The sequence below is a fragment of the Emys orbicularis genome, chromosome 3 (assembly GCF_028017835.1).
Source record: "Emys orbicularis isolate rEmyOrb1 chromosome 3, rEmyOrb1.hap1, whole genome shotgun sequence".
NCBI classification, from domain to species: domain Eukaryota; kingdom Metazoa; phylum Chordata; order Testudines; family Emydidae; genus Emys; species Emys orbicularis.
Window position 1 is genome coordinate 10,248,716 of NC_088685.1, and position 19,955 is coordinate 10,268,670.

General features: G+C 45.2%; 1 protein-coding gene across 1 annotated transcript in view; it reads left to right on the forward strand.

The window, feature by feature from the left end:
• Positions 1-3,862, forward strand: part of MTMR9 (myotubularin related protein 9) — a 31,500-nt gene extending 27,638 nt beyond the window's left edge. The window contains exons 8-10 of the mRNA XM_065401009.1: positions 207-427; positions 2,496-2,647; positions 3,386-3,862. Of these exons, the coding sequence (XP_065257081.1) occupies positions 207-427; positions 2,496-2,647; positions 3,386-3,549 (537 nt within the window). The 3' untranslated portion in view covers positions 3,550-3,862. The remainder of the gene's footprint in view (positions 1-206; positions 428-2,495; positions 2,648-3,385) is intronic.
• The last annotated feature ends 16,093 nt before the right edge of the window (positions 3,863-19,955 follow it).

A 19,955-nucleotide genomic window follows, 5' to 3' on the forward strand; every position in this document is an offset into this window, starting at 1 on the left:
TATCACTGAAAAGTGCAGCGGATTGGCACTGCAATTCACTATTGTTAGCTTGAAGCCGAATTGCACCTGTTACATGATATTAACATGATGCAGTGGGACACAGTATCACAGATAGAAATAGTTATGCAGAAATCTTGTGCTTTTCCTCCTATAACATACCCCTCCTATTGCTTTGTATATAACCTATTGTTCTTCATTTCTTATAGGCTGGTCACCCATTTCAGCAGCGCTGTGCTCAGTCTGCCTACTCCAACAGCAAGCAGAAATGGGAGTCCCCCGTGTTTTTCCTTTTCTTGGACTGCGTGTGGCAGACCCTCCGTCAGTTCCCTTGCTCTTTTGAATTCAATGAACACTTCCTCATCGTGCTCTTTGAAAACGCCTACGCCTCGCAGTTTGGCACGTTTCTGGGCAACAACGAAAGTGAAAGGTTGGTGAAGAGAAGTGTTTGGTGCTCCTGGAAATCAGGCCACACCCCGTTACAGATGTTCTGTTGGTTTGAAAGAGAGAGTGGCCGGTAGCTGTCTCCTAGTTTTGAAAGACCTGTCTGTTTTAAAAAATCCAGGATCTTTCAGTCGTCTTCCCTTAAAATAAATGGAAGTTCTGTCTGTGATACTTATCTGGCCCCTATTACTGTGGTATGTGAGCACCACACAATCTTTAATAGATTTTCCTCACCGCACCCTGTGAGGTAGGCCAGGGCTGTTATCCCCACTTACGGATGGAAAGGCTGAGGCCTGCATGCACAAAAGGAATTGGGCACCTGTGTCTGTTTTAGACTCTGCTGCAAAGTACAAAACTCCCCCTGAATCTGTTAGGCCCCTAAACTTACTCAGCACCTAAGTTTTTGCACTAAAAGTTCCCTTGCTGTCTTTGTATCAGCCTCTGGGCATGTACACTACTGCCTCGCTCTAGAAGTCCAAATGCCTGTTTCCTGTCTAAGCCCCAGAGCAATTCCCAAACCAGGGGAAGACAGGCATTCAGCCTAAGTCACATGCGGGGCCTCATCCGGTCGATGTGCTCAGAGGGTGCCTACTGGATTGGCCCCTCAAATGTGGGGGTGGGGGGAACAGGACTTCCCTCATAACTTTTAGCCCAGTGGGTTGGATACTCATCTGGGCAGTGGCAGCAAACGCCTGGTTCAAGTCCTCCCTCTCTTTTTGATGGAGAGAAGGGATTTGAATAAGGATGTGCTACCTCCCAAGTCAGTGCTCTAAGCATTGGGCTATAGGAAATTCTGATGTGGGGCCCACTCAGGTCTCTCCTTTTGAAGCTGTTGTGCTGTGGATAAATAGTCATTTGAGCAGGGGGACTGGATCCTGGGTCTCCCACAGGAGCGCTGTAAGCCCCAGGGTGTAGAGTCATTCTCGTGTTTGTGCGTGCTGTTTTGCCCCCTCCCCTCCTTCTCCTCCCACTTCCCCCCCGGACTCTTTGGGAGAGTAGAACAAGCATGAGAACACCTCTGTAGCCTGGTGGTTACAGCACTCATCCAGGATCCAGTCGCCCTGCTCCAGTGAGAAATCACCCAGAGTGCTGGCTTTTGTGGATTGCAGTCTAAGGTGCCTATCTAGCCCCACTCAGTGTCTAGGAGCCAGGCACCTAACTCGGGCTTTGTGAATCCCAGTGATTTTACAGGTGCCTGAAAGTTAGGTGCTGTGACACTGAGAATCACAGCGCCTGACAACTCCTGTGCATCCAGGCCTAAGTGACTTGACAGACAGCCTGTAATAGAGCGGGTAGCTGAACCCAGCTCTCCCAAGTCCTGGGCTAGTGCCTGAACCACTGGACCATCTCTTCAGTCTGCGAAGTGGAGGATGTAGTCAATAGCTTTAATTTATATAGCCTTTGGCATGCAAACTGTCCCAAGCCCCTTTACTACGCTAAGTCCTGGTACAAAGGTGCATATGACCACCCAGGATAGCGTCATGCCCTGTGTAGGTTTTGATTCAGTGTCTGTTTGACAGTAAATTGTGAAAGCTCTCGCTTGTTGAATGGCCTGTCAGATAGCACGTGCTGTGGTGCATCCTGCCACAAGAGGGACCCTATACACAGTTCTAGTAGTAACCTCACTTTCACTTACACCGAGAATTGCACTATGAGGCAGAATCTGCAGACCCACCCTCCCCTCCGTTTTGGTAGCAAACAGAGCAAATATGGTTGTCAAACTATTTCATGGGGTCAGGTTGTTCATAAGAGAAGATGGCTGATTTCTGCCCCCACTGATAAATGAGCTCTCTTCTCTGCCCTCTTGTTTTGAATTACATGAAATTGTCCCTACAGAATGAAATAACTTGGCGTACTAGTGTGACCTGTCAGTATCATTTCACTGTCTTGGATCTCTCTTCATTAACAATCTGAGTTATCACAGTCCCTCAGCATTCACAGCATGTGGAAGACTTGCAGATATTTTAGTTCCCAGGGATTTACCTGATTAACGCAAATGAGATTGCACAGTTTTGAAGACAAGATAATTCAGTAATAATATTGGTCTGTCCCAGGTGTAAACTGAAGCTGCCACAGAAGACTATGTCCTTGTGGTCTTGGGTGAATCAGCCTTACGAACTGAGCAAATTCAAGAATCCTCTGTTTGAGGCCAACAGTCTCGTCATCTGGCCGTCTGTCGCGCCACAGAGCCTGCAGCTTTGGGAAGGTAAATCAGGCTTCTTTTGTATTGTGTTTTTGTGATAACAGAAATTCTCCTAATTGTCCACTCATCCTACCTTTATACCTACAACTTGACATCTAAGGGCATGATCCAACTCCCATTGAAATCAATTATTACAAACAACTTCTAACACCCAGCACCCCAGGAGACATGGTGCCGCCTCCTACCACTTCTTAGGCACTACAGGTGCTATGAAACTTCTTACCCAAGGGCAACAGACTGAGCCTTTTTGGACAGTTAGTGCAACCTAAGTTGTTCCTTACTTACATATTTCTAAGGTGAATGCTCCCTCTTCTTTCCTCTTATCCTTCCCACCCACCCAAGCATTCTCAAGGCTACAGAATCATGATTCAGTCCTCTAGCCATACAAACTCCTGAATGTGAATCTATGATCCCATCCAAGATTTACGTTAGCACTAAACTAAAGTGAGAAGTGGAATCAGTCCAAGGTGGAGACTGAATATTGACCTGTCAGACTAGGCTACGTGGAAAGCCAAAGTCTAGATCTCTCTAACCACTGACTTTTTAAAAAAAGAGAAATAGTGAACCCGTTGTGGTTATTGTCTATAGTTCAAAGCATTGTTTAGGTAAGTCCTTAAGAATTCTGATATTGGTCCGTAGCACTCTGCATTTGTAAAGCACTGTATGAATCTTCACTAACTAGCAGTTTCCTCCTGGTGACACTAGTCCATTCTGACTTTCCCCCTCTCTTTGGGGCTTTAGGTGTCTTTCTCCGTTGGAATAGGTCCTCCAAGTTTCTGGACGAAGCCTGCGAAGAAATGAACAACATCATAGAGTACAACAAGGAACTTCAGGCAAAAGTCAATGCACTGAGGAGGCAGTTAGCAGAACTGGAAACAGATGATGGGATGCAGGAAAGCTCCTGAGATCTTGCAAGGCTTTGGACACCAGGTCTTTCCTTTCAAATCACCTTTACACTAAAGACTAAACAGAGAATGTGCATGTGTTGCAGAACCCTCTGGTGCAATTGCTCCTCAACCCTTCACTGCTGAAACCCTCACTTTACACTATCTACATCTCTTCCGTTTGGGATGGGTCTCTTGTTTTTTGTTTACAGGGGAAGTGCACTATTCAGCATAGTGTTGTCTCTTGACCGTCGCTGTCTTTAATAAATTGTGTACAGTTTCAGCATAAGCTTTGTCTCTTACCTCTGTCAGAGTTTGTACAGACCAGGATGGGTCAGGAGATGGATGTGTTGCGTTTAAGTTGGGGACCATTTTTTGACCTCTAAACATTTATTTGTAAGAGTATTAAATATTTTTCTGAGTGGTCGGTGAAGGCATTTTTGTCTAAGGTGCCTTTTTTGAGATTAGTTAAAGCAGTGTTGTGTTCAGTGATGCTTATTTTCGGTTGGTTCTGATGTTGCGTTTCATACATTCTATGTTCCTTTTATCCAGAAAGGCAGTGAGGACGCAAACATGGTTTAAACTGCCTCCGGTTTCTGGCAGTTACATGAAACCTCCTGTACACTTGACAAATAAGCATGTGGTGTTTGAATTAAGGAACTGGAATTGGCTTGGTGGGGCTAATTGAAACAGAAGCCGGGTGAGAAGTTTGTATGCAGTATAGAACTTGTAAGGATTGTTCTGCCAGGCTCTCTGCCTTGACTTTCAGTTGCATTGTCTCTGTGTGTCATGAACAAATATCTCCGAAGGGATAACAAACTATTCATATCCCACCTGGAAAACAACCAGGGCAAATTGCTAGCAGAAGCATTCATTTGTTAGTGATTAAACTAGTAACCAGAGCACACTGCCCTTTTTGGGAGTTCTGATTGCACTGGCCTTTTTTAAAGGTTTGAACTGATTCATTGTGATGCTAAGGTGCAAAAATCCCCATGGGTACTTTTAAAAACACCCACTTTGCTCCAGATGTATTTTTGTCTTGCATACTTCTGCGAGGCCTTTTATCTGCTTTGGCAAAAGTTGGAGTTGAATGTGATCCAGCAACGTCTTAGAAATGTGTTATCGATTAAAATTTGTAGCTGCTAAAAACGGCTTGCAGTGTCCAATTCTCCATGTTAAAAATGTTTGATTTCTGGGGCTACTTTCTGCATTTCGGTGGTTAGTCTGTGCTTTCATCAACATTTTAAAGGGATGGTCAAGGCTAGGCCTTGAGAATTATTTAACTTACATAGACAGTTCCACTTGATTCCAAGTGGCTTGGTGTCTGTAGAACAATTATTTTCCCCTAAGGGAAGTGGAGGGCTGTCTCTTCAACCCACAAGGATCCTTTCCTCCTCTCCCTGGCTTAGCACCTCTAGAAGGGAGTAGAGCCTGATAACCTGGTATGTGGGCCCAGCTGACTGAATACGTTCTTGTTGGGATATAGGAGATTAGCTGAGGATGCTCCTAGAATTCCCTCAAGTCATTCCCAAGAGACATTGTTGTATATGGCAATCAGATGGGATGGATCTCAGATCCAGTCCTGGCAAAGGAGCAGCTGCAGGCTGCTTTATGCGCCATGTCGTAGCCTTTACTACAGGAAGTAATATGTATTGCTCGCTGCAGAGCCCAGGAGCATCTGAGCATCAGCTGCAAGGAAGGCGATTTTTTGTCAGATTGGCTATGGGGATGGCAGTGGCATGCGTTTGCCAGTTTGCTTATAGCCCAACTTGACATAAATCTGGCTTTAAGGTGGCTTCCTTAACAGAGCTGTAGCAAGAATAGTTTAATTATTCCCGGCTTTTTTGCTGCATTCATCCCCAAAATTCCCAGGCTGGACTGTTTAAAGCAAGTGCTATCAAATGGGGCAACTAGACACGTCCCTTAATAATTAAGGCTTAAGAACATTTTGAGTGGACAGCGACCACTCACGTTAGTCTTAGCTGGAAAACAAGCCCCGAAAGTGAATGTATAACTTCCAATTTTTGTTTTGTGACTTTAAGCCACAATTACCCCGTCACTACTGTTGAGATGTACTGATGGAAAATTTTTCCCAGTAAGGTAGAATGTGTTCCCTTTGGAGCTGGTACTGGAGGCTGTTCGAAATGGAGGCTTAAAATTATTGTTTAAAAAATAAAAGCTTATAAACTTCAAAACTACCAAGTCCATAAATGGTCATTACAAGAAATAAACCAAACACAACTACTGGCCAAGGCAAAGGTGTAAGAGGTTTGAATTTAATAGGACAACGAGGCTGGGTGCTTTTTTTTAAGTTCCACATTGGCCTAATTGTCTTCGTAGTGAAGACAGCAGCCGTAGAATTAGACTAATGTGGCACATTCTAGGGTGCCCGCTTTGTGTTTAACTCAATATTTTACAGTATTTTTATTCTTAAAGTGGATTGGCTTGTATTTAAAAAAAACACTTGCTTAATAGACATATTTGAATGGTGAAGACTAAACTACTTTAAGAATGTAATCTGCCGAAAATCCTGATTTCTAAATATGTTCTTAATCAAGGATTTAAAATATTTTCTATATTACTTGACAGTGAGTGACCTTTAAATATCACTGTGCTGCCTTGTATTATAAAAATCCTTTTTCTAAAACATTCTGCCCTGGGCTGATCTAAATATAGTTCCACAATGATCTCGTTTTATTGCAAACACTAGGTTGGCAGCTTTTTATCTAACAGGGTAATGAAAGATAAGAATGCATACAATTTGTTTAAAGGTGCTTGTTTAATTAAAATGGTTTACCAGGGAGATGTATGTTCAGGTTCTCATGTTAAACATTTTTGGGATGTTTTTGAGGGGGTGGGGTGGGGAGGGCACCTTGGATCGTAAAACTTAAGACATGCAGGGCCCAGGTTTTTCCTGTGGTGACTAGTGATCTCTGGTGCTGTTGGTGACCTGTAAAAGGGTTTTCAGAAGTTCTGAGCACAGCCCTCAAAAGTCCAGACCCTTTCACGTGTATCAAATATAGACCCCCCCCCCCCCCCCCCCCAAACACTAGCTACACTTTAAAACCCTGGCTGAGTTCGCTGTACCTGCCCAGTTACATTACTTTTAACAAATATTTTCAGAATTTTGTTACTATGGATACCATGAGTCCGAAATATGTAATTACCAGCCATATTGGAATGGCTCAGAAGAGATTATTTGGCTCCATATTAGACTATCCATAAAACACATTTTTAAAGGTTTTGTAACTTCCAAATGTAGCAATGATATATAAGACAGCAGCAAAGAGACTTTTTGGCCTCAATGCATGGTGGTTCCAGTCTCTCTTGCAAACGGCATGCATCTTTTGGGTAGCCAGCCGTGACAGCTAACAAAAGGCAGAGAAATCTCACGTGAGGCTGGCGTTTCATCCTAACCTTGTGCTACTGAATTGCATTCACCCCAAATGACCTCGATTTAGCATTAGTTTGGATCACAACCATGATACTGTTGATAGCACTGATTGCTTTTATTATTCCCATTGGTTCAGCCTTTATATTTCAATTTTGTTCACAGTAGGAAAAAAAAAAATCAAGGGAGGTGGATAATTATTTTTCTTCCAAATGGACACCTTCCCCATTCCCTTTAAATTGAGGAATTGGGCGGGATCGTGCTCGGCACCTTTACAGGATTGCTGGATCAGGGTCCAGAGTTCTCCATACCTTGCAAGATCAAACCCCAACAGCATATGTGTTCTGAGAAGTGGTGTAATATCCCCTATATAAAATTCCCCTCTAGTAATCTTCACCTCTCTATCACCTTCCAGGTTTTAGGGTGGGGTGACCACAGATAATCCAGGCTGGGGTCCTCAGATTCTTCTCCCGCTTGTATCTTTATTCTGGGGCCACGAGGTTTACTCCCATATTAAATGTTTACAATCAGAAATGGAGCACTCTTCTTTTGGGAGGGTGGCACAAGCTGGGCCCAGTTACATTTACCTGTGTTGCCCCATGAGAGACCTGAAGTGTTGTTTGGTGCAGGTAGTCACTTGCCTTCAGGTTGGACCTGAGCTGTAAGCATTGTGTGGTAAGAACCAAGCCTGGGTCTCCAGCCTGGCAGTGCCTTGTGCTGTTGCCAAGACACCTGCTTCAATTCTCTCTTGTACATACCTATATGTGTATATAGAGTTATAAATGTAATTAACACACTGGACCTAGTGCTCCTAAACCTCAAGGAAGTATAGAAACTTAATGGGGACACATGTTGCCGTTTACCAAAAATAGAATGAACTTGCACAGCGTAGTGAACAACACAAAGGGAATATGTACTTTCGATACAGATATTTTGATTGTATTATTGATCTAACGTTTGAATGTGGCAATCTGTTAAAGTGCACTATTGTCCATGTTGCATACAATATAATTTGCACTGCATAGCATATCAACATCTGTAATGTATGCTTCTGTTAAAGCCTTGGAAAGTGCTATCATGTACAGGAACCTGTACAGTGGAAAATGTCTATATATTAGAAATTCTACCTTTTTTGTAACTGTGATATTGAATAGCACTGTTTGTTACGTACTATACATGATGTATCCATTAACTAGTATGAGCTAAGTAGTAAGTGCGTTCTGTCCGAAAACCTGGAATCTCTAATCAGAGTTGGCTGCTGCATCAAACTTAATTTAAAATGAACCGTGTAACAGGAATTGTGTGCTATTATGTTAGATGTCTGCTGTTTGTGAACAGAATCCCAGCCACCACTACGCAGAATATATCACAAAAGGCTAATGAATCTGAGGAAAATACATTGGCTGAAATTCTGTTCAGCTCTTTGGAAAAACGAAGATACAAAAAGGCTGTAAATTTTTGCTTAGACTTGTTGAGAATGTAGTGTAAATTGTCTGAATTAAAACCTTCAAGACTTGAAAAGAAAGCCTTGAATTACAAAGCTTGGGTCTTTTCTTGTCAGCGTTGTCTTCATAAAGTGTGTGTGTGTGTGTGTGTGTGTGTGTGTGTGTGTGTGTGTGTGTGTGTGTGTGTCACAACATGGTCTCTAACATTCCAGTCTGAGCGAATGTTGTTAAATGGTTTGGTGTGGGGTGGGGGTTCAGATAAGGTAGCTCCATATTGCAGGGCTGCACAAACAATAGAGTTAAGTTGTTTGAGGCATGTAACTGGTTGCTGGCCTTTGGGCATGTCCTTGCATTCCAGTGCCCTCTTCCAAGGCTTGACCTTCTAGTAAAGGATGCTGGGAGTTGTAGTCTCCACAGATGGATAAAGGGTCAGCTAATTATCACATCTGCGGCTGGAGACTACATAAAGGAAAGCTCCTAGCTCAATCAGGGAAAGGTGAGGGTTGAGGTAAGAGACCTTGAGGGAAATTCCTCCCAGAGATGTGGCAGGAGTCCTGTGGGATAACCAGGAAAGGTGTCCCTCTCCCTTCCTAGCTGGTGGAAAGTGGGAGGACAGGCCTTTGTTACCCTGAATTTTGGGGTGAGGTCGGGGTTGTGTGTCAACAATAAAACCAGCCCTCAAGGAAAGGGACGTGAACTGAATGGTGGTTGGGAGATTTATTCTACCTCCTCTGGCTGACGAGTTTGCCTGCTGGCTTATTGGGCAGTTAGTGTCTCTCTCTCCATGTGGCAACGTTGATTAAATCTGTTGGTGTTTTGGGGGCAAGGGGAATTTAATGTGGTGTTGCAAAGATTTGTAAAATGGATTCTGTCGGCTATCCAAAAATATATATTGATAGGGACATTAGGTTTGATCCTCTGTCCTTTCACCTTGTGCTGTCATTTATACCAGAAAAAAATGGGTGTAGAATGCTGCTTGTAGAGGGGTTTGGTTGGGGGTCACCCCTCTCTGGGGCGGCTGGGAGCCAGGCCGCCTCACTACTTAGGTCCGGTGAGTCAGGGAATTAGCCTGGTGGGGCAGGAAACAGTCAAGGGCTCAGGCCCTCAGGCAGGAGCTGAGCAAATAGTTCAGGAACAGGCCCTGGGTCAGGGCGGGGTAGCAAACAAGCAGTCTGGAGCTCAGACCCTCAGGCAGGGGCTGAGCAAATAGTTCAGGACAAGCCCAGATCCTGGGTCAGGGCAGGGCAGCAAACAAACAGGAGCTCAGGCCCTCAGGCAGGGGCTGAGCAAATAGTTCAGGAACAAAAACACAGGATCCTGGTTCTGAGTGTCTGGGGCGAGGGGGAGACTGCCACCCATGAGTGGGGTGGCAGGGGGGATGCAGGCCCGCCCACTCCACTGCGTCCCAGCCCGGGGCCCTAACAGCGGCAGGCGGCCTGCTGCTGTGTCAGTGGGGATCCTGGCTGCAACACACTGACATCGGCTCTGGGTGTGCCGCAGCCAGACTAGGGTCGGCTGCCCCCGGGCTACTTCCTACCTCCCCCTCTAGCAGTACCTGCGTCTGGTCGGTGTCCTCCATGGAATCAAGCACCATGGGCTCCTCAGGGTACTCGGCGAGCGGTAGGCTTGGCAGCTCCTCTGGGTCGCTTCTCCCAGGTAGGCTTAACAGCTTCTCTGGGGTCTGGTCGGCTCCAGGTCTTGACTGGTATGGCCAGTCCTCGGGTTGGTCACAGGCTGCAGGAGTCTCCCCAGCAGGAGTTAGGCCCCCAGTGTCTGGCTTCTCCGGCGGACAGACAGCTTCTGAGCCCTGGGGTGGGGCTTTTATACTTCCTGTCCTGCGCTTTGACCTCCGCCCACTTTGGCATCCGGAGGGGCTCGTCCCTCTCTGGGGCGGCTGGGAGCCAGGCCGCCTCACTACACTGCTATTCAGACGTGGTAGCATTTTATACCCACTTTCCACTGGTGTAAATGACTGGTCTAGGTCAATGGAGAATCCGGTCTATTGTCTAATTAACATAGTCATATAAATCCCCCTGAATGGCCTGATTGGTTCATGCTTGTCCTTCTGAGCAAATCTGCAAAATGCAATGATTTAGCTTTTCTAATTAAATGATCCAAGTGTTCTACTTCGATTAACATTCCTAGAAGAAAATTGGGACTGATTTAACTTTTAAATCTTTGAGCTAGAGGTGGGAGGGGATCATGTTTCTCAGTTTGCCTAGCAATGTACCATTTAAAAGCAAAGTCTGGTTTAGATACTTCTGGTTTCTCCAGTGGACATACAGCTGGTTTTCATTACCTGTTGTGAGTTTGCACCCAGAAGTCCTATCAGGATTGGGATTCTATTCAGCTTTATACAAACAAATCTGAAAACACAATCCTTGCTCAAAGAGCATGCAGTTTTCATTTTAAGATGCCAGTTCACTTGTTGAAGCCACAAATAGAAGGAAGAAAGATGAGTAACCACAGTAAAAGCACATGGTAACTCAGGTTAGCTTCATGCACAACTTGATGGTTCTCAATCATTTTAGTTTTATTGCTTTCTAAATATCAGCTACCCCTGATGGTCCCTCAACCCAAAAGGCATTAGTTGGCTCCCTTTTCAAAGTATCAAGCACAAGTGGGTTTTGAGGGAAATTGATGCAGAGAGGGTAGTGGCTACCTTATGCATTGTTCAGTTAAAATGTATATAGTCCAATTTAGTGCCATTGTAGAGCTCTCTGCCTTGTCTTGTCAAGTTCCCCCACAGTCTCATCAGTTTCCCAAAGGAATGAAGCAAAACAGTGAGAAAGAACAAAATGCTGAACATCACCAGGAAAGAATCCGACTGAATAAGTCATAACAAAGGGCTGCATTCGGTTGCCATACATTCCCCGCTGCTACCTAAACGTCAAGGCAGATCGGAGGTATTTGTTTTCAGAGCCAGAGATGTTGATCCTTTGTTCTGTTAAAACAATGTTGTACGTTGCTTATAACTGTATCTGATGATGATGGCTTCATGGAACAGTAGCCTTGGTAATGAACAGCACCTAAAGAGTCTAGATGGTGTTTGGTTACTTCTGAGGAAGTCATCCCAGCCATGCTTCATGTTTTTTTCAAAATTTGAAGGAGTTCTGGGGTTGTCAGGAAATACCGGGAAAAAACATTTGGATGCTGTGTGATGCCCACCAACTCCCGCAGCCTGACATTGCCCTGTTTTCATGTTCCAGGGCTTCGTCTGAACCAAGTGCACAGAAGGGACCACATTTTTCCTTTTCAAAATTCCTCCCACATATCAGGGTCAGACTTTTCTACACCTCTTATTTCAGCGAGGTACCAGGAAATCCTCGCAGATTAGTTGGTTAAACCAAAAAAAAGTCACAAAGTTTAGTGCTGCGAGGTGCAAATTCCAATGAGCAGTCCTGATGGATCGAATAAAGTGCAGCAAAGACTCAACCATCTTCATGTATCACCTCACCATCCCAACGTTGGCTTTCTCGTCATTTCAGTCTCATCGATTTGCTTGCTCTGTTCTGTGATATTCCCTCTCTATCATGCGCATAGATCGTTGAGAGCAGAATGCACACTAGATGTGTGGAACTGGCCTTGCAAGTCTTGTACTTTTTGAGAAATGACTTCAAACATCAGTCATAAGGTTTGCAGGAGTAAAATCCAGTATTTGCTTCTGTTGCTTTCACCTTTTGGTGCAACACATGATATACATTCTTGGTGTAGCACGCGATATGTTACACAATGTCATATGTGTGGGTGTCTTTTGGATCAATGCACTCACTTAACTTTACTTTCCATGCAGTGTTTTTGCTAAGAGTGACTGCTTCATACAGTTTCTCACCTGTCTCGCATGTTGAAACTGCTTTTTGAATGGCTTCAGGCTTCCAGCTTCCAGCAGAAGAAACAAGTGTTCTTGAAACGTATGCCATGGGAGCGAGCATAAGGTGATTCTCACTCACAGTTGGCACTTGTCCCGACATCTTCAACTTTTCCTGATGCTTGATGTACTTCCTCGCGAACCTGGCCAAATTCACTTCTCATAGCATGTAAGATGCCTCTGAGCATTGTGTTTAACTAGGTCCTATGCGGTGGCATTCTCTAGGGATTCAGCAACTAGTTGGCACTCTGTCTCTCCATTGATGCCTCAAAATGATCAAGCCGAAAGTAAAAAACATGAAGCAATAAGTTACTTTGGGATTGTAATTAAAGATGTTATATAATGTATGTTATGCAACTACGTGCATACCGTTTGCAGATGGCTTCCAGTCATTTCTGGCTACATGCTGACCTCTTAACTCATGCCTCATTACTTTTGGCATAATAAAGCTGATAATCAGTACCCCTGAACCCCCCCCCTTTTTTTTTTTCTGGTGATAGGAAATCCACTTGAAGACTCCTTCCATTTATAGGAATCTGTAGTACACCTCTACCCCTATATAACGCGACCCGCTATAACATGAATTCGGATATAACGCGGTAAAGCAGTGCTCCGTGGGGGGGTGAGGGGGCTGCGCACTCCGGCGGATCAAAGCAAGTTCAATATAACACGGTTTCGCCTATAACGTGGTAAGATTTTTTTTGGCTCCCGAGGACAGCGTTATATCGGGGTAGAGGTGTATTAAAAAAAATTAATCCGGTAACATGTTCTGAGCATTAACTGATAACACAGTACTGTCGGTTGAGAGCCACAACTGAACTTTGTGAGGGCTGCAGGTTTGACACGCTCGTGGCAAAGTATAATTTCTAGGCTTCTCATGTTTGGTACATTTGTGTTTGTGGGAGAAAGGGCTTTTGAATGATACCCCACTCGACCCATTTCCATTGATGTATGACCAAATTTCCACCAATTGGAGGACCTGGAACGAAGAGCCCGAGGGGCAGTGTGTCTCCCATGCCCCCACCACAGAGCAGGACATCATTGAAATTATGAGACTGTAGATTTTTACTAATCAAATGACACCTCCCTTCCCTTTTTAACATTAACTTTCCCACAGAATCACACGTGCTCCCAGACTAATAAGGAAGTAGTGCATGTTGCAAGAAACCATTCAAAGGGAAGTGGGCAAGTACCACCTCTGTAGTTATAGGACAAAGGAGAGGTGGTGGGTTACAGATTGTTGTGCATTTAAGCTCCCAGGCCTTTTAGTCTTATAGCAGCGTATTGGTGCCAGCTTATACAATAACCTTTCTGAACTCGAGGTAGTACAGTTTGTATTTTCTCATCTCGCTTTGCATCTCTCTCCAAACATCTGCCATTTTTTCTCCCTTGCCCTAACTAGTTTGGAATAATGTATTGTATTTACTAAGCATTGATTCTCTGCTCACACCAGTGTAAATCAGAAGTCATTCCATTGCAATCAGTAGTTACATCAGTGTAAAAGTTAAGAGGGGAGACATTCGCAATGCCTGTTTTCATGGCTCCCTCGCAGATGCTATTTTCCCCAAAACTGTTATAGACGCAGGAGCCCTTGGCCGAACAACATGCTTTATTAAGTTAGTGTTTCTCAAAGCTGAGATATGATCCCTGCTTCAAAAAGCTGGTGTCGTAAGTCAGGCAAATGATCCTGGGCCAGATCCTCACATACACACGGACAAGAAATCAAAAGCTTCTCCAAAGTAATAGGCTCGAAGGAGGGTTTTAAAAGACAGGGATGGTGTGTTTTCATCGCTTACTGATTGTATTATAGAATTGGGGCACTCTACATACACATAGTAAGACACCCCCTTGAAAGGAATAGCTCCAAAATGGAAGGGTGTAACGGCTAATCCTATTATAGGGGGAAATATTCTGCTGTAATATTTATTTATTTACAAGTGGTTAATTCAGATGTGCAGTAACTACTGAGTGCGCATGATGTGCTGGAACAAGGGTTCCACTCGGGGGCAGAAAAAGAATTTCTGATGTGCTGGTAGGGTGGGGAACACTTCACAGGTCCTCCCCCAGGCACATTTTCTAACTTTAACTAACTTACCTTGAAGAGCTTAAACTCTAAGGGTCTGATTCTACAATCCCTTATTCATCCAAGTGGTCCTACTGAATTTAACAAAGCTTGCATGAGTAAAGACTTGCTTGAGTGAGTCAGTGTTTGCAGGATTGGATCCCAAGCTGGAAATGAGGTTATCATTTTCAACAACTGCATTTTTAAGGGGTGTTTGTAAGTCTAAACTCATGTGTATTTGTGAATATTCTGTGATTGGAGGCCCTGAACTTGCAGTGAGCTCTCAGATGGGAAGGATGGCCTTGTCATTAAGGTACGGGGCTAGGACTAAGAGATCTGTATTCAATTCCTGGTTCTGCCACCAACTTCCTGGATGACCTTGGGCATCGATTTCCCCAGCATTAGAATGGTCAATTCTTCATCAAGCTGTGGGCCACAGATCAGTTACAGTTGGTACTTCAGCCTGATTGCAGCTTGAGGGCAGAACCAGACCTGGCAGGCTGTCTCCAGAGTGTACCAGATCTGTAGACTGCATTATTCTAAGAAAAGAAATTCTCAGCTAAGCACAGATACTTTCCTATTCTCCCGCCCTTTGTGTGTCTCTTGCCTAGTTAGAATGTGAACTCTTTGAGGCAGGGACTCTCTCGCACTTTTTGTTTGTACAGTGCCTAGCGCAATGGGACTCTCCATATGGGTGCCACCTCTAGGCACTCCTGTAATATAAATAATAATAGAGCTGTCAGCTTACTTGGAGCTGCCTAATAGATAAAGTGTGCTAAACAAATGGATCCCTGCCCTGAAGATCTTGCAATCTAAAGGCACAAGTGGGTGCAATGTGATACAAAGAAAGGTCTGGGGTTTATTGCAGCTGGAGTTGTTCCTAGCACAGAGGTGTGTCCCAAGGAGGCCTTTTGAAAGGCAAGGAAGATCCTGTGGTATTCAGCAACCTAAAGAAGGCATTAATTAGGGAGCGGGCAGAGGAGACCTAGGGAGAGAACATGAAAGAAGCGTGGGTGAAAAGCAGGGAGTGGAAAGGGAGGCAGAAGGAGATTGAGTCAAAGGTGTAAGGAGGGGCTGAGTTATGCAAAGCTTTGAAGATGAGGGGAAGCTTTACTTGTTAGAGGGTAGAGAAGGGGAAGCGGCAACCATGTTGAAATGCAACAGCAAGGTGCTACTTCAGGTTCTAACCGCACTTCAAGTCAGGTATTCTGCCAGAGGGCCGCAAAACCATCTGAAACCCATATCAAACGCTACTTGCCTCTCCCTTATACAGGCAGAAAACGTACTTTCATTCGAACCACCACACGCACAAACAAGCAGCTTGGAGCCAACAGAACCTGTACATCACTGTTTGTTCCCATGGCGATATACACACCCTAAAACAGGCGTTGATGGGGTCTGTTATACATAAGGCTACAATTTAGTCATGAGTATTTTTAGTAAAAGTCATGGACAGGTCATGGGCAATAAAGAAAAATTTGCAGCCCGTAACCTGTCCATGACTTAAACTAAAAATACTTGTGATTAAATGGGGGGGGGAGGGGCGCTGGGGGCCGTGTGGGGGCCACTGTTGGGGGTCGACCGGGGCCAGCAGCACCAGCTGCCGGGGGCCTTGGACCGCTGCTGGTGCCAGTGGACTCCGGCTGCCCAGGGCCCGCTGCCTGGGGCCAGTTCACTGCAGCTGCTCCTGCCGGCCACCCGGGGACCAGTGCCAGTGGACCGCGGCTGCTCCGGCAGGCCACCCAGAGATCGCGACCGGGGCTGCCGGAGTAGCCGCTGGTGTGGCTGTACCCAAGGCAACTCCAGCAGCAGCTGGTGTGGCTGTCCTGAGGGCCACCTGAGCAGCTGGCCCCGGGATCCGCCACACTGGCCCCTGTAGAAGTCACGGAGGTCACAGAAAGTCACAGAATCTGTGACTTTCGTGACCTCCATGACCGACACAGAGCCCTAGTTCTACACCATCCTGGAAAGCTTGGGTCCACCCTTCCCTTCATAAATACACAGACTCCAAGGCCAGAAGATACACGAGAACATAAGAACGGCCATACTGAGTCTGACCAATGGTGCATCGAGCCCAGTATCCTGTCTTCCAGTAGTGGCCAATGCCAGGTGCTGCAGAGGGAATGAACAGAACAGGGTAATTATCAAGGGATCCATCCCCTGTTGTCCTGTCCCAGTTTCTGGCAGTCAGAGGCTTAAGGCCATGTCTACACTCCCGGCTACATTGGTGCTGCTGCGACTGATGCAGCGGTGTCAATTTAGCGGGTCTGGTGAAGACACGCTAAGTCGAAGGAAGCGCGCTCTCCCCTCAATATCATTATCCACCTCCCCGAGAGGCGGAAGATCAGTTGGCAGGAGAGAGTCTCCCACCAGCGCAGTGCGGTGTAGGCACCGCTGTAAGTCGACTTCACTTACGTAACTGAACTAGCGTAACTTGGATCAACTTACAGAATTAGTGTAGAGACACCCAGCCCTTAGAGACACCCAGTGTGTGGGACTGCATCCCTGACTTGGCTAATAATTAGGGCTAGTGTTTTCCAGCAATGAAATCAGAGTCATTTTGGATTTTCAAAGCTGTGTACAGTATTTTGGGATATGCATGATATTAATACAAACATATTGTATTCTATTGCAACATTGAGGACTGGACCCAGCTGTGTGCAGGGGAAGTGAGGGGGGCAGAGGTGCTGTGGACGCTGCTGAGAGCAGGCACGAGCGCTGTCCACTCTGCAGCGTGGCAAGGGAGCCTGGCACCCCACTGCCAAGTGCCCTGTCCACCCCGGGGAAGCTCTGTGGTGGCTTTGCCGAGCCCATTCCTGTAGGAGGAGGGGATAAGCTGTCAGCAAGTCTCAACTCCCAGCCTCTGCCCTGTGCCCTGGGGATGAGTCAGGTGTCTCTGGGAAGAAATTTGGGTGGCAAGACCTAGCATGCCCTGCCCGCCCTCTGATCAGGGATTCTGAAAACAGAGTGTCATTTTGGAAAAAATTGGCAATTTCCAGAAAAATCCAGCCCTACTAATAGCCATTGATGGACCTATCCTCCATGAACTTATCTAATTCCTTTTTTGAACCCAATTATACTTTTGGCATCCCCTAGCAACAAGTTCCACAGGTTAACTGTGTGTTGTATGAAGAAGTACTTCCTTCTGTCTGTTTTAAACCAGCTGCCTATTAATTTCATTGGGTGGTCCCTGATTCTGTGTTTTGTGAAGGGGAAATAACATTTTCCTATTCATTTTCTCCACACCATAATTTGTATAGACTTCTACCATATCCCCCCATTTTGTTGTCTCTTTTCTAAACTGAACAGTCCCTGTCTTTTCAACTCCCCTCATCTGGAAGCTGTTCCATACCCCTGTTCATTTTTATTACCCTTCGCTATACCTTTTCCAATTCTGAAAGTCCAGGTACACCAGTGATCCCCAACCTTTTTCGTCTGGCGGGCGCCAGATGACGAGCCACCGCAGACCGTGGCCGGCGGACGAGCATCCGTCAAAATGCCGCCGACAAGCAGCGTCATCCAGAGTTGTCGCTGCCGAAATGCCGCCAAAAATCGAGGCCTCTGGATGACGCTGCTTGTCGGCGGCATTTCGGCGGATGCTCGTCCACCGGCCAGTACACGGGCGCACATAGATGCCCTGGCGGGTGCCATGGCACCCACGGGCACCGTGTTGGGGACCACTGAGGTACACTATATCAACTGGATCATCCTTGTCCACATGCTTATAGACCCCTTCAAAGAATTCTAATAGATTGGTGAGGCATGATTTCCCTTTACTTAAGCCCCTTTGACTCTTCCCCATAGATCATGTTTATCTATATGTCTGATATCTCTATTCTTTACTGTAGTTTCAAGCAATTTGCTTGATACTGAATTTATGCTTAACAGCCTGTAATTGCCAGGACCATTGTGGCAACCTCCTGCATGACTGTTGGTAAACTGTTCCAATTGTTAATTACTCTTACCGTTAAAAATGTTACGCCTTATTTCCAGTCTGAATTTGTCTAGCCTCCAATTCCAGCCATTCAATCATGTTATACTTTTCTCTGCTAGACTGAAGAACCTATTATTAAATATTTTTCCCCATGTAGGTACCTATGGATTGTAATTAAGTCAGCCCTTTATCTTCTCTTTGTTAAGCTAAATAGATGGAGCTTTTTGAGTCTAGCACTAGAAGGTAGGTTTTCTAATCCTTTCAACATTTTTGTGGCTTTTCTCTGAACCCTCTCCAGTTTCTCAACATCCTTCTTGAATTGTGGGCACGAGAACTGGATGCAGTATTCCAGCAGCACTCATACCAAGTGCAGCAGCGGTCACATAAGAGTGGCAGTCCAGAGCAGCAATGAAACAGTGGCAATCTGTGCTGAGGATTCTAGACCCTGCCTTCTTTCTCTGGTTTTCCTTCATTTTCTTTCAGCTGGCTGCAGAATCTCACACCTCATCCTCTGTGGGGGGAGAGTTATTTTCTCCCTCTCAAAAAGAGTGAAGAAGAAACTGCACTATGTGTGGCAACTTGAAGACATGTGTGGTAATATTGCCGTTGGAGCCCCAGCTTTTCATTTCCTGACTCTTTGTAATTCACCCGCTGCAGCCTCGCTGTTACATCTGCTCTTATTTCCCTACGATAGGTTTTTTTTTTTAATGAAAATCCAGAGCAGATTTTTGCCTGCAGAGCTTATAAATTCTTTGACTCAATTATGCACTTGGGGCCAGATTTCTAAAACTGTAACTTCCACTGTGACACCTAAAGGCCAGATTTTCTGAAAGATCAGCACCTAGTGTGCTGAGGTCTTGAAAGTCTGGCCACTTATTTAGGTGTCTAAACAGGAGCTTGAGCTGTTTTGAAAATACTGGCCTTAAAATCCAATAGATCTGCATCTGCTCTCATTAACTGAAGGCATTTTGCTCAAATTTCCTGGGAATCAGAATCTTTAGGACTAGTCGGCCAGTGAAGCCAAAAGGGGTTCTCTGGAGCTTACTGGCTATGTAGGATCCCCAGAACTGTGTGTCTCTAGTCCCAGCCCTGGCAGCTTTCTGGGATTACAATATTTATAGGTTTTGCAGACTTGGATAGAGCCATCAGGCAGGGGAATAGTCATAGCCAGGGAGAGTCCAGAACTGGCCAGTACTCAAATTTCACATAAAATGTTGAAAGACAACTTAATGCGTTTATAATCTGAGAATTTATTTTCTAAAACCTATTTGACAAATGTGTTCAATATGTGCAACAGAAAATATACTATAACACTACCCTGGTATCATCTCCCTTATGTGCTTTGTACAGTATCTATAGTAGACTGTATGCCTGAGCAAGCCCTAAATGAACAGGGACTATCCTACCTGAGAGACTATCTTTTACCCCAAACTTGAGTTAAAATCAAACAATGAGTGACCCATCTTAATACTTGAATTTGCATCTGGTATTTCAAGGCTGGTATTTGGTATTGGACAGATGCAAATTTGTTGATCTCTAGGCTAGATGGAGGTGATCTACTAGTGCTATCCACGAACACCAAATTTGATAGGTTTCACAGCTGTTTCTTCCACTCACGGTGACTTCCATCAGATGCATTTACCATCCCCATAGGTGCTGGAACTAGGGGTGCTGGGGGGCTGCCGTGCCCCCTGTCTTGAAGTAGTTTCCATTATATACAGGGTTTA